The sequence below is a fragment of the Borostomias antarcticus genome (assembly GCF_949987555.1).
Source record: "Borostomias antarcticus genome assembly, chromosome: 11".
Lineage (NCBI taxonomy): Eukaryota > Metazoa > Chordata > Actinopteri > Stomiiformes > Stomiidae > Borostomias > Borostomias antarcticus.
Window position 1 is genome coordinate 8168488 of NC_140244.1, and position 15000 is coordinate 8183487.

Here is a 15000-nt window from a genome sequence, read left to right on the forward strand (position 1 = left end):
ACCCACTCCTAAATGTCTGACTAGGAACAGGACTAAAATGGCCAGGTGAAGCTTCCATCATCTCGCTCAGACATTATCCTGACCATCTGCAGATCTACACAGCTGTCCAGAAAGCATGTCAGTTCTGGACCAGGTCAGTCAGAACTTTTTCTTTTCTTTATTAAAGGAGGATGGGAACTCTCCTTATACTTTTCCATGTAGTTTAGACAAAATGAAAGTAGATGGGGTGACAAAGGAAGAGAACTATAAAGAAACAGCACAGGTGTGTCTGAGCTCCGGTCTAGCAGAGTCAGCACCAGCGGTCCGTCTCACCACAAGAACGTTCCCCAGGAAGCCAGGCCCGGTGCGTAGACGCCCGGGCGCGTGTTGCCGTAGCGACTGCAGGTACATGCACATGCCTGTCAGGAAGTCCTTGGGCTGACCAATATCCATCCAGAACCCTGAGACAGAGAGAAAGACACAGAGAAACAGACAGGTAAGCAGGCAGACAGACAGGCAGACAGCCACAGAGACACACTGCAGTCAATCACCTATGAAAATAGACACTGTAAAAGGGTAGTAAGCACTAACACTGTTGTCAGATACAACAGATGAGACAACTCACAGGTTTAGAGCCTCCTTCTCATGCCTTTGCATAGGATTTTATATGTTCAATCTTGAAAATAACTAACTTGAAAATGTACAACTTTAATGTTCTAAATAGGCAGTTGTAACACATAAATGCAAGATGTGAATGCAAGATGTGTGTGCATTCCTATATATAAGTGTGTTTTGGGCACGCGCCCTGCAGAGGGCGACAGTTGGGAGTATGTTGGGACTCTCCGAGTGCTTTAGTAGTCTCGTTTAACCTGACGCACCAGACGGTTTGCTTCACACAACCAACTTCAACCACTCCTACAGTATCTGTAGTCACACCTAAACCTGCCCAGCTGAACACGCCCAAACGATTCTCTATGTAGCTTGGGACCCGAGGGGGGTGCCACAGAAACGCCCAAATACAGCCACCCATTTACTTCCAATCATTTTTTGGGCAGGCTCAGGAGTGAAAAAAATCACCCATTCAATGTGAATGAGAGGATTGAAATGGTCAGATCTCTACGTGGGAAGGTCACAGAGACGGGGGGTTTAGACTAGCATATAGCTCTCCACGAAAGCAGCAATATCAAACATCCTCGCACACACGCACTGCCATTCAATAATTGTACCGACGATATATATCATGTTTAATTTTGCCATGTAAAGTATCTAGGCTACCCCTATATACTCTGGTTGGCCTTGATGTGGGCTTTTCACTTAAATAATCCCCACAGGAACTTCCAAGTACTAATTGCTTATGAATGAAAACTAATTGCTTATGAATGATTTGAGCTGTGCGACATGCATCATGGTAGGAGGCATGTGCTCTCCGAGCAACCTTTTCTAGTTAAGAATAGATATATTGTTTATTTTATTGGGAGTTCTCTAGTTGGCCGTTATGGGAGAAGAGGACAACTAGTTGGATTTCGCTTTGTCGCCTGATTTTTGTTAATTTCATTGTTTGTAGCTCAGTGTTTCCCTGGCCATTGCCTTGGAGGAGCAGCCCGCCTCCCCAACGGGACCTCCCGCTCCTCATGAAAGACCCCCAAAGCCAAAATTAGGGGACTTTTAGATCGCTAACATTTTTTGGATAAGTCAATGGAGTCTGTCTTCCGATAATAGTAACTGTGCAAGCCAACATTAGCTTAGTTTACATTACATTAGTTTGTTCCCATTTTTCCCATTTAGGAAATGTAATTTATTTTATAGTAACATGTTTTATAAATACTGTTAATATTTATATATCAAAGTTATGTAGGCCTACTTGTTTTATTTCAGCTCAGCGTAAAGAAATGCACAGATACTAACAAACATATCTATGCTAACAAACGCCTTACTGCGCATGTCTATGACTACACTTGACACCATGTACACACATGCCCGCCCCGCGACAACAATAGTAGTTTCGGGGGGCCTACAACCTCCCCTGAACAAAATCCTAAGGCAAACACTGTAGCCATTAAATTAAATTCAACTTCAAAAGATGCTGTATATGGACCAATATTAATAAATGCAACACAGTCAAACACAAATTAAATTTAAAACTGCTTAAAAGCGTCTCGCTTGTTGTATCTGACCCAGTGGCTTTGTAAGAGAGATAGTTGCCGACTGTACCTTGGAGCTCCATGGCGTAAAGGTGTCTCTCCTCAGCCATGAAGGGGAAGATCTCCTTCTCAATGGAGGTGGGCCTGAGCTGCAGGAACATGAGAGCCCTGTCAGACCATCATCCTCACAGCCACTGACCACCCCACAGATACCACCACAACTCCACACTGACCAACCGTCATAGTCACTGGCTATGATTCCTTATTCACATGGAAGGCTAGACAACGTTTGGTAGCGGTACTATAAAAGTCAGCTAAAAAAAACACCTACAGGAGGTCAAGCTGTGAAACAGATCACAAAGAGCAGAACTATCCAAACACAAGAGCAACACACAGACGCTGATGCTTTAAGTGGCAGTGGGTGTGTGTGTGTGCGCCTGGGCTCACCTGGATCCTCTTCAGCATGGAGGGGCTGAAGATGTACATCCCTGCGTTGATCTTGTTTGAGACGAACACCTGGGGTTTCTCCACGAAGCGGTGGATACGGCCGTCCTCCGCGTCATACACCACCACGCCGTACTTAGACGGCTCCTCCACCTTGGTCACCTGACGGACGCAGACACGGTCACCTGATTTTGTGTTTGAGCGCAGCCAGACTTACAAGTGGAGTCATTGTCTTAGTCCCTTAAACTCTCTCACCTAGATGACCATGTACTATATGACAAATAAGACCGAGAAACATGGCGGCTATGTAGAGGGAATTAAATCTACTATATCGCCTGCTGTCGGCAGTGACTCTGTTAGACCCCTTTAGATCTCCACAACAGCACTGACCAGAGATCAACATCTAACCAACATCAACTTCACCCCTCAAACATAACGCAGGCTCCCACCCTTCCTTCCCTGGCTGGCAGGTCACACTCACTACAATGGTGCCCTCTCTTCCGTGGTGACTGTGGAACTTCAGCATGTCCTCGAAGGGAAAGTCACAGATGACGTCGCTGTTGAGCACAAAGAAAGGCTCGTCGTCGGCGGTCAGCAGCTCTCGGGCCAGAGCCAGGGGACCCGCTAGACGGGCAGAGAGACGACAACATTATGGAAAAAATAACACAGATCTAAAAGAGCCCTAACGATGCTCCCTCATCCAGCTAGTATGTGCTACATGCTGAGAGTTTTGGTATATGCAATATTTGGCGAGCAACAAGAGGTCTGATAAGCACAGTCTACATTAGTAGGGGCAGAAGGGAGAACAATGCCTGGACCTGCAGGCTTACATACCTGTTCCTAAGGGTTCCTTCTCGTGTGATAAGGAGATGCGGATGCCGAGCTTTAGGACAGAAACGAAACAAGATCCTTTACGTTTGTTATATTTCACGTTACACTATCTGTATACAGCGCGTCACAGCTCATGCACTTGAGCAAACGAGCAAAAGTCAAATGAGACAGGAATGTTTCAGTTTGTGCCCGAGGGCCTGTAGGCTGAAACATGGAAGTCTTTATTATCTGGCTGGTTCTGTGCTACTCTACATGTATGTTGGCAAGACTCTTACCCTCTCTTCCTGAACCCTCATTTCTCGCTCCAGAAGATCAGACATGTAACTCACAGCCAGAATGACATGGTTAACTCCAGCCTGGAAGGAAGGAGAGAGGGATGGAGAAACGAAAACAACAGCTGTGTGTATGTCACCTGAAGACCAAGTGCTATCTAATGAAGTCAGCCTTTGGTTTGATTGGCAGAAAGCAGTTCTCCAACTTACCTGGGATAAAAACCAGTACAGCCTTTATCATACATGGCATAGTTTGCAACAGTATAATATTATGCTTAAGTTCCATGATGCTGCTGACTGACCTTGACGAGGGCCTCCACCTGATGCAGCAGGATGGGCTTGTTACAGAACTCCACCAGAGGCTTAGGCACAGAGAGGGTGAGGGGTCGCAGCCTGGTGCCATAGCCACCAACCAAGATAAGGGCTTTCATGTTGGGATTGGGCAAGGTGAGGTCATCAATGGGTGGAACACTGAGAGGTGACACCAAGCATCAAGTCCTGTGGCTCTGCTTCTGGGACACCTGGGGGCGGTCAGACCCACAACAACGCGAAGGAATGTACAACTATTCATCACAAGCAGCAAACATAAGCTTCAACTTTAGACCCAAAACTGAAAGGGATACACGTTATAATTGAATGCAATTATTAATGGCTATAGCTATAATGGGGTGTCTTCATAAACGCTTGACTTGAAGTGAGTTGTAGGATTAATTCAAATCTAGTATGTGATGTTTGGTAAAAAACGATCTCAGCAGTTGTAACGTTACAAAAACGTGTGAGTTTCATTAATGTTAATTCATTAGCATGAACTAGCCACAGCAATTCATGTTCCTTCAACACAGCAAAAAGTTATTTCAACTGTCTTTATCTCTTTGCCTCTGGTAGTAATTCAGATTTTGAATGGCCCGGTATTGAGTTGTTCTTCCGCATTCCGAAGGTTGCTGTAGGCTAACGTTAGCAGTACCGGTGCTAACTACCACTGCACTGAATACTACTAACTACTTGTGATGAGACAGAAGCGGAGCTGCTAGCTGAATGAATTCAATAACCAGAATACCTAACGTTAACTACCTTAACTTACGTAGAGAGACAAGACATACAGTAACGTTAGCATAGCTTTGCTCCATTGACAATGCTGCAATATTAGCACTGACTGTAATGTTACCAGCTAACGTTAGCGCATAAATGTATGTTTTTAATGTTTGATCTATGCTAACATTAGATCTTTGATGATCTTTTACATACAAATGATTCATAGCTAAGTCATTACATATCAGACCAGCATTTCTGTACTAATATCAGCTAACGGTAGATATCTGTCATCAAACAATCGAGCTATCTAGCTAACGTTGCATGTTCTGGATACTACTGATAGCCTGGCTAAACAAGTCAGCTAGCTTCCAGCTATCTCGCTAGATAAGTAGATGGCTAGTGGTAAACAACTCAGCGCAACACGAGTAAAACTTACAAAATTGATTAATCCTACAAACGACGAGGACGTTGTGAATGACACGTAACCACTGACATGTGTGATGATCTTCTACTGTACCAGGATTGGAGTGGGCGGAACAGACCCATAATTCCATTCAACCAACACTGATAGGGTACTTTTCTCTGGACACTGGGAAATTACAACGTTTGGATCTTATAGATTGCTGATAATTTAAATATTATCCATTTGTTGTAATTGAATATAATTGCGATATTATACGGAAGCATCAAATCCTCATGCCATTCAACTCTTTAGAAGTTATTGTTTCGGTATCTCCCTATTACAATTTTGGTAGGTCTCAAAATATCCTTTGGCCACACCCACCGTGCCCCTCTTCGGGACCAATCAGAGGAAAACAACGTGGCGACTAATGGCTGTCCAAACTTTAACACGTAATTGGTGTAAAACGATTGATCAATCCATGGATGTATTAATAGAACAATCATCAATTACACCTAAAAATTATTTCTTTTGAAAATCCTATAATCGAAAATAACAGAATATAATCTAAACCATATAATGACAAACAATAACACATGGTGACTTTCCGGACTTGCATCGAAGTATCTATGAAAGATGATATGCGAACCTGCCTCATGTCATAAAACCACCCGCCTGGAGTGCATGCTCTTCAGTGCGCATGTGTGCGAAATAATGGCAAACAGGCTTGTGGAACCCATGCCTGTAAACAATCTCTACGTTTAAACTGAGACAGTAGAGACATAGAAAAGATGACACAAATACGCTATTTTTTCTCTTAAATACATGTTTTATAGCTCACATTCAAAGTTGTCATAAAGATGTCATATTATAATTCTTAAAAAAATATCCATCCATGCAACAACAACAAAAGGAAAAAGATACTTTTGGGGTAATTATATATATATATATATCTTTTCTCTACAGGTAACTTCTGTCACATCTATGGAAAGACAGACAACATCCACCACAGAGGAGGTCAGTATGAGTTCACTGAAATCCCTTTATAGACTCATGGATTCTTGTTTCCCTTTTTGGTTTACATGTGATTATTCCTTTATCGTCTCTGGCACAGGACAGGCTTCATCACATCACTGCAAATGAAACAAATACCCTCTTTTCCTTCACACAAACATAATCTTGGGCAAATACACTTTCTAAAAAGTTAAAACAAAAATTAAAATACATCCCCTCCCAAGCACAAACATCCTGTTTTGGCCACCAGAGAAGTAACGTCATGTGCTTGTGTTATGGTGTGAGCATGGATATAAAACTATAGCCCAAGATGACAGTGCCAGTTGAATCTCACTTCAGCTCTGAAACACACACACAAATTGTCGATAATTGGAGGGAAGATGATGTTAGGGCTATAGTGCTTTTTATAAAACTACCCTGGTCAAACCGACACACATACAGACTGACAGACAGACAGATAAGCCTGTCCTGCAGTGAGCCAGAGAGGAAAAAAGAATCCACATTCACCAAAAAAGTGAGGAGTATGGCTACAGTGCAACATTGTTCCATCTACACAGATAACACCCTAACCAGGTGACACGACACTGGGACGCTCCCTCCATGGTGGGGACAGGGAGAGGAGCGAGGACAGGACACAGGAGGACAGTGTGGTGGAGACTACTACAGCCCTGTCCAGACGCACGACTAGTAGACCCTCCTATACACAAAACAAACACACACAAACCAGGAGATCTGGGAGGAAATGAACAGGCAGAAGCAAGAAACAAGGCCATGATCCGGAGCTACCAGCACCAGCTTGCGTCCACCTATCCATGTGTTCTCAGATCCACCTATCCATGTGTTCTCAGATCCACGGAGGTGTTAGCGGTGTTACGGGCGATTTTTCTGGACAGGGTCTGTCTCTCTGCTACATGTGCTAGCAAGGAACTAAGTATCACTGAGTGTCGGGAGGAAATAATTTATAGCCCGCCCCTTGACGCAACCCAAAAGAAATAAAGAAGCAACAGAAAAAAAGGAAAAGAGAAATACCATGCTTTGATGTTTTTAGACACCTTCTACAGTGCAAATCAACAGAGGGAGAGGTCTTGTTTTAGGTGTCCGCCAGAAGAGAAAGGCGTGGTAACACGGGGGCTCAGAGGACTGCAGACTAAGGATGGGTGAAATACACGCTCCCCCGGACACGCCTGGGACTGACTGAGCTACCGGCGTCTCACGGGGGGAAGTGCTAGGGAGAAAAAGAGAGAACGAAAAAAAAAAGGACCAGAATAATATAATACTGTAATAATACAGTGGCTCTACTGAAACTGTTAACTATAAAAAGCAACATAATAAACTGTGACCTCTTGTAAATTAGATTACTGTTACGAGAGTTGCTGTGGTGTGTTTCCACTCTCGCCTGACAGCCCAATTCATCCTCCGCGCTTGAGAAGGAAGAGCACAACGGCCTTTGAACCCTTGCGGCTCCCTTTACAGTAAAGCTCACACGAACGGCCCGCGGCCCCGTCCCAATAGTCTCGCATGGCTCCCCTCCCTCCCAGCCACGTTCCTGTCACTCACTACACACTGAGGTGAAGTGCCCTGACCTGACAGTGTAAAATGAAATGCCTGTTAAGTGTCCTCAATATTGCTTTTACCAATTGTATTTTCTAAGGTCAGTGACGACACAGGAGAGAAGAAAAAAAAGAGAGGGAGCCCATTTAGACTATTGAGACGCTGCCGGAGTTTATGCTTCTGATTTAGACCCCTGATAGGAATACTGCTGGGAAGGGAGTTAATACTGCCCCCCCCCCTTCCCTCAAATAACCCCCACCCCGTCCCTCATCGCAGGCAGACAGACGGACGCACCCTCCCCTGCACCGCCCCCCCAGTGTAGATAGAGGGAGCCTGACCCTGAACTTGCCCTGAGCAGCGGCTGCTTTCCCCTCCTCTCCCCAGCCTCACGAGCCTCGACGCAATACTTTGACTGGCCACACGGTGGCGACAAACCCCCAAGGCAGACCCGATGGCCTTTTCCGTGTTCTCCCAGAGGAATGGCAGCCATTTCTGTCCAAAAGAAGGATTATTGTTACTGTATGGTTTTTGCGCGTAGCTGCTCCCGGGATCTCCCGTGGTGAACCAGTGAGGAGGAACACGAGCGTGCGAGAAGATTAAAGAGTCTTGTCGACCACGGAGCATCGGCTCTTGTCGCTGTGCCACGCAAGTCTACCACCCCTCATTGGCCCTGCTTTCGTTCAGCTTCCTGTTGATTTTTTCTGTGTGGGGGAACAGAGGGAGGAGTAGCACTTCAGAGGAGTAGGAGGAGGAGGGGGGTGGTGGGGAGCAGGGTGGGAGGGCTACATGTTGTCTTCCCGGATGCCCTCCAGGATGGTGATGAGGCTCTCCAGACCGAACACGTAGCCGCGGTCCGGCCCGTCGTGCACCGTCTGGTCGTCGCGGAAACCCTTGTAGGTGCTGTGGGCGAAGTCTATCATGCGGACGTCCACGCTGGGGGGCGGCGGGGCGCGGTGCGGGTCCGAGGGTGGGGGCGGCGGCGGGGGAGGGGCCGGGGTACCCTGCTGCTGCGGGGGGGCGCATTCCGCCAGGGGCTTGGGGGGGGTCTGGGTCGCCTGGGGAGGCTTGGGGGCCGGCGGCGGTGGCGGGGGGGGCGGCTGCGGAGGCTCGGTCTGCCCCGTGCGGGTCCCCGCCCCCCCCGCCGCCGCCACTCCTCCTCCCGGGCGGCCGTCCTTCTCCGAGGGTCCGTCGGCCGGGCTGATCCGAGGCTCCGGGGCCGCGGGGCCCTGGGGCTCCTTGCCCTCGTAGATGATGAGCAGCGAGCTGGAGTAGAACCGGTAGGACGCCTGCCGCTCCAGGACCGCCTTCAGGCTGCGCAGCTTCCCCAGGATGGGCTCCAGCAGGTCCTGCCTCAGCCCGGCGCCGTTGTGCATGTACTGGAAGAGCGCCTGGCGGAAGCCGTCGGTGGTCAGGCCGCGCCCGTAGTACTTGTTCCTGCACAAATAGTGACCCGTGTCCATTTGGTATACCTGCAGGATGGAGAATACACACACACACACGCACGCACACACACACACACACACACGCACGTACGTACGTACGTACACACACAGGCGCACGCACACACACAGAGAATGAGTCATCTCGTTTAATCACACGGACAGTACAATAGTGATGGCCGGAGGCTGTTTGGGGCGAGGGGCTGAATTCGGTGCCATTGTCCACGCTGTTATCATCACTAACACAGCAGTGTAAACACGCTATTAATACCTCCTACAGTCAGCCTGTTTGTCTCCTATCTGTAACAGTGGGGGTGTCCTCCTGCTGCAGGCCTGGGGTTTGGGTCAGAACCACCGAGGCAGCACAGACAGGCCCGGACGGGACGGGGACGAGTGTTTTATGTCCTGGCGGGACAGGAAATGTCTTCCGTTTCCTGGAGCCTGGACTAACTCCAGATCATGTCAGCGAACAGAACCATGATACAGCTGCCTTCATGTTACACGACTGACACAACGCAGAGAAAGAGAGAGGGAAGGAGAGAGAGGGAGCGAAGGAGAGAGAGAGAGAGAGAGAGAGAGAGAGAGAATCAGATAGAGAGATACAGAGTCAGACACAGATAGACTTGGACCGACAGTTACAAGAAGAAAGGTCAGATAGAGAGAGAGAGAGAGAGAGAGAGAGAGAGATACAGATACAGTCAGACAAACATGGACAGACAAATAAACAGAGAGAGTGATAAGGAGAAAAGGTAGAGAGAGAGAGAGAGAGAGAGAGAGAGAGAGAGAGAGAATCAGACAGAAGCACAGTCAGACACAGACAAACACGGACAGACAGACAAACCGAGAGAGAGAGAGAGCTAAGGAGAACGGGAGAGAGAAGGGTAGAGAGAGAGAGAGAGAGAGCTAAGGATAACGGGAGAGAGAAGAGTAGAGAGAGAGAGAGAGAGGGGGGGGGGGGGTCCGGGCTGTATGAGCTCACCTGCATGCCGCAGACGCGGACCCCCAGCGCGGCCGAGGTGCTCTGCTCGCACTTCTTGGTCTGGCGCGCCGCCTTCTCCTCGGAGGCGTCGTCCCCGTGCTGCCGGGTGCCCATCTTCAGGTCCAGGATGCACGGGTAGCTGAAGTGGTGCACCACGTTCTCCAGCAGCAGGAACTCTGGGAAGCGTGGTGGTCAAGGAGATTTGGGAGGGAGGGGGGCGGGGTTTCGGTGTAGAATGGTACCTAGCGGTGGGGACGTTTTGTACTTCCCATGAACACTGAATACACACTGACGTCCTCATCACCGCTGATTGTAAAAACAAACCAGTTACAGCAGGTTTCTAAACACAGAGCGATACTCACAAGCTGTATAGAGGAGCAAACTAAAGCATCATTGAGACTAGTGGAACTGAAATATGAATGAGTCAGGAACCAATTTCCTGGTCCAACTGCAACTGTCTATTTCATTCCGTCCATTCCATTTTATTCCAATTATTCCATCTACATGTGAAAGACATACCTATGACTGACACTTGCCGGTGTCAGCGAAGAACCAAACATCCGCGGTTGTGCCGACGGCGTTTGTCTACACCGTCCAAGGACGCCGGCGTGTCGGGTCGGGGAGGACAGAGCTAGGCGTGCGGTGCAGGCGCCCCCGTCACAAGATATAGACTTGGCTTGGCACCAGCACCGCACGCCTAGCTCTGTCCCCCCCGACCCGACACGCCAGCGCCCTTGGACGTCACCCAGCATGCCCCCTCTGTATGCCAGCCACGCGCCATACCAGCAATACGCACGCACGCACGCAAAAACACCCTTCTGCCCGATGCTGCTCCCAATCCTCTAACCTCGTGACTCAAGCTAGCTCCGCGGTTCCTCTGGCTTCCGCTGGCTTTGATCAGCTCCGCTGTGTGTGAGTTAAGACTGACCCGACGGGCGTGAGCAGCGGGCGCGACGGACCCCTTCTCTTCCTTCTCTCCCTCCTCCCGTCTCTCCCTCCTCTTCCTCCTCCCGTCTCTCCCTCCTCTCCCATCTCTCCCGTCTCTCCCGTCTCTCCCTTCTCTCCCTTCTCTCCCTTCTCTCCCTTCTCTCCCTCCTCTCTCTCCTCCCGTCTCTCCCTCCTCTTCCTCCTCCCGTCTCTCCCTCCTCTCCCATCTCTCCCTCCTCTCCCGTCTCTCCCGTCTCTCCCTTCTCTCCCTTCTCTCCCTTCTCTCCCTTCTCTCCCTTCTCTCCCTTCTCTCCCTCCTCCTCCTCTCTCCTCCTCTCTCCCCACTAAACTAAACAACCCAGGAATGTGAGAGCTGAGCTCAGTGGAAAATGTCCGCTGGCTCATCTCTGGCTTCTGCTGTTTGAGGAGAGCAGGGAGGGACGGAGGGACAGTGTGTTCACTTCACATGGGGAGAGGAGAGAGGGGAGAGGGGAGGATGAGGAACAGAAAAGGAGAGAGGGGAGGATGAGGAACAGAAGAGGAGAGAGGGGAGGATGAGGAACAGAAGAGGAGAGGAGAGGTGAGCGTGTTCTATACCATTTGGTAGGAAACCTGAGCTGTCGGCTTAACAGCCCTCCCTGGGAAACCGGGGACATTTTGAGGACATCCCACGTTCACAAACTAATAGGATGGGCGTGTATCTCTGGTTAAGACACTCAGGCTTCCCTACAGGCTTCCCTACAGGCAGCCCTGTGTTGTGACAGAGGCGAGCAGCCTGCTGGACCAGAGATGAAACACACAGAAACAGAACAGCGTGGGATCCGGTCTGTTCTTCCTGTCTTTCTGAGAAACAGAGGGGTGGATCAAAGCTTCGGGTCAAACCAACGGAACCCGACCCGACTCCAGAGCTCCCAGCGCCACAGGGCCCGGCCAGGTTGTGAAAGAGCACGGAACAGAACGGTCCAGAACAGAACAAGCACAGAGCGGAACAAAGCATTTGCTGCTGTAGTCAGCTGCTAATTTGACACGGGCCAATTCTCTGTTTCTCTCTCCCTCCATCTCTCCATCTCTCCATAAACGACTCCATAAAACCCAACTCGTCAATAAGACCAACGCCACTTGATCCTGAACACCAGTGGTGATCAATAACGTAAACATCACCTCATTATCATGAATGGCACAGATAATCAATAACGCCAACATCATCAAGCCCAGTCCATTGTCTGACCTGATCCATGGCCAGCTTCACATCCCACTACTAACCACTAATCAATATTATACTGTTGGGTCATTGGAGGTCATTCAGAATGTGAGTTCTGCTAACAAGTTCGGGACTTTGCTGTTTTTAGGATCTGGTATCCCTCCATCACAATGGTTTCAAAAGGCACAACCGATCCTAGATCGGCATCCCCGCTTCACTCGAGCTCTGATCTCCGGGTTCTAGGTTCCGCACCCTTAGTCCCGAGTTCTGGTTCCGCGTCGCGACCGCGCGTTGGTTTCCGACGGCGGAAGGGATACTGTAGAGCTTCCTGTCCTTGGACTCAGAGCGCATGCGGCTGAGCTGCTGCTTGTGGCAGCGCAGGCTCCAGGGGTTGTGGCAGATGTTCTCCAAACTCAGGCCACTGTTCCCGTCCAGCATCTGGAAGGGGACGTCGGAGTGGATCTGCAGCTCCAGGCGAGGGCTCTTCAGCTCCTGGAGGCTGCAGGGAAGACGAGGAGACGGAGACGGACAGGTTAGCGGGCGGAAGGAGAGAGAGAGGGAGGGAGAGGGAGAGAGAGAGAGAGAGAGAGAGAGAGAGAGAGAGGGAGAGAGAGGGAGAGAGAGAGAGGAAGAGAGAGGGAGAGAGAGGGGGAGAGAGAGAGAGAGAGAGAGAGGGGGAGAAAGAGAGAGAGAGGGGGAGAGAGAGAGAGGGGGAGAGAGAGAGAGGGAGAGAGGGAGAGAGAGAGAGAGAGAGAGAGAGAGAGAGAGGGACAGAGAGAGAGAGAGAGAGGTTGAGACCAAAGACTGAGACATGATGGGAATATGATCACGCATATCGAGGATATACTTTCTGATATTGCGTATTCACAATTTCAACTTCATGCATTTAACTGTGCAATAAAATCGATAAAACATTGGATTTTTTCCCCCCGTGTTACTGTACTGATTTTCCATGGTACTGTATCAATACATTAAATAAAATAAAAAAATAGCACTGAAAATGTACAGAAAAAGACACCAGAATATTTACAGAGGGGCCGGGCAATATGCTGTTTCAATGCCCGAGCGGAGGGTGTTATCTCGTGTTATCGGCAGTAACCCTCTGCGAGTGGCATTGAATCAGCATATTGCCCGGGCCCGAGGTAAATATTCCACTTATTCAACTTCTTTTCAACATAAAACATAACAAAAGATAATTATGAAAACAAAATAAAAGTAATGCTCAAATATATTTGCTTTAAAAAGTGTAGGCTAGAAGTTGAGTTGCATAGTCCATTTTGCTTTGGCGCACCTGCCTGTCTGAATTAGCCTACATCTCTTTGATGTTTTCTTTTAACGTCAAATCAATAGTCAGTTTTTCATCCCTCACCTCTGACCTGTAGACTCATCTGTGCCCCTCGTAACCCCAAGCAGCCATTCAATGCATTGCGTAGCTTGTGAGGCTTTATGTCAGGCTTATTAAGCTATTAATAGGCTGCATCTGATCTCTTGATTACTCCGGGTCGGCGCATTAATCTACAGCTGTGCTTAAACATCGGGCGGGATATACAGAAATAATATATCCCTCCCAGCCAATCGGAATCAAGCATTTACAAATGAAGATGAATAAATAGATAAATAAAATGAACGATAGAATTCAATCATCGATACTTTATTAATTGTTTCGCATTGCAATGTATGGTGATACAGTCGTATGGTGACCCCATGTACAGTATGGTGATGCGTATGGTGAGCTCCTTCCCAGTACCCAGCCCTCTACACTCCCCACAGGTCGTGACCCCGGCCTACTTCTCGGAGCTGTCGCTCTCGTGCGCGGGCCGCTCCTCCTTGTGCTCGCTGCTGGTGCGGTGCAGGCTACGGCGGGAGTGTTTGCGGCGGGGTTGGTCCCTCTCCGGCAGGTCCTCGTGGTCCAGGCCCTCCGTCTCCACGTAGGGGTACGCCACCAGGTTGATGTAGCCGTCGATGTCCCCCTCGAAACACACCAGCACCATCCCTGCACAGCCGTACACACACACGCGCACACGCACGCACACACACACGCGCACACACACAAACAGATGGAAGATGAATGGCATTAATTTATGTGTATGTGTGTGTGTAAGGGCTTGGGTTACAATTATGGTTATGGTTAGGTTTAGGGGTTTTCTGGGGTATAGGGTTAGGATTAGAGGGTTAGAGTTAGGGGTCAAAGGTTATGTAGGCTGCAGGCCCACAGTGTCCTGCCTCCGAGTACGAGGAGATCCCAGTGTCACTGCATGGGATACCGTACACTTGAGTATTTTCCATTTGATGTGGATCCTCTCTCTCTCTCTCTCTCTCTCTCTCTCTCTCTCTCTCTCTCTCTCTCTCTCTCTCTAAACAACAATAGATAACATATATATGAATATGAAATAAGAAATGCTGTATTAAATGGTAATAATAATAACAACATGCATGTTTGTGTGCGTGTTCGTGTGTGTGTGTGTCTAGGTCATTCACTGTCCCTCAGGTTGTGTCATGCTGATATGTATTGGGCAGCCATACATGCCCCGTCTCCTAAGAATTTTTTATTTTTATTTTGAAAGGTCATAAAGTTGTTTGAAGTCTGGAATTACAGAGTTAAACTTGTTAAAGAAGTCTCTTTGTCTTTAGGTCCTCTCTCCACCCCCCCCTCTCTCTCGCTCTACATCTCTCCCTCCCTCCCTCCCTCCCTCTATTTCTCTCTCGTCTTCCTTCACTCTCCACCCCCCCCCCCCCCCCGGTCCACCTCGCTCGCTCTTCATCTCCTCTCTCCCTCTCTTCTCTCTCTCT

The 15000-nt window shown here is 48.8% G+C and overlaps 2 protein-coding genes across 2 annotated transcripts in view; both read right to left on the bottom strand.

Annotated features, from left to right (window-relative positions):
* The window catches only part of gmppb (GDP-mannose pyrophosphorylase B), a 10477-nt gene extending 5258 nt beyond the window's left edge, over positions 1-5219 (bottom strand). The window contains exons 1-8 of the mRNA XM_084445830.1: positions 5136-5219; positions 3970-4188; positions 3671-3751; positions 3399-3447; positions 3046-3188; positions 2568-2726; positions 2191-2269; positions 313-440 (exon numbers count right to left, since the gene is read on the bottom strand). Coding sequence (XP_084301956.1) covers positions 313-440; positions 2191-2269; positions 2568-2726; positions 3046-3188; positions 3399-3447; positions 3671-3751; positions 3970-4098 — 768 coding nt within the window. The 5' untranslated portion in view covers positions 4099-4188; positions 5136-5219. The remainder of the gene's footprint in view (positions 1-312; positions 441-2190; positions 2270-2567; positions 2727-3045; positions 3189-3398; positions 3448-3670; positions 3752-3969; positions 4189-5135) is intronic.
* A 2849-nt stretch (positions 5220-8068) lies between these two features.
* The window catches only part of ip6k1 (inositol hexakisphosphate kinase 1), a gene marked incomplete at its 5' end in the record, with an annotated part of 19522 nt that continues 12590 nt past the window's right edge, over positions 8069-15000 (bottom strand). The window contains 5 exons of the mRNA XM_084445772.1: positions 8069-8671; positions 8867-9133; positions 10083-10258; positions 12528-12709; positions 13999-14203. Of these exons, the coding sequence (XP_084301898.1) occupies positions 8447-8671; positions 8867-9133; positions 10083-10258; positions 12528-12709; positions 13999-14203 (1055 nt within the window). The 3' untranslated portion in view covers positions 8069-8446. The remainder of the gene's footprint in view (positions 8672-8866; positions 9134-10082; positions 10259-12527; positions 12710-13998; positions 14204-15000) is intronic.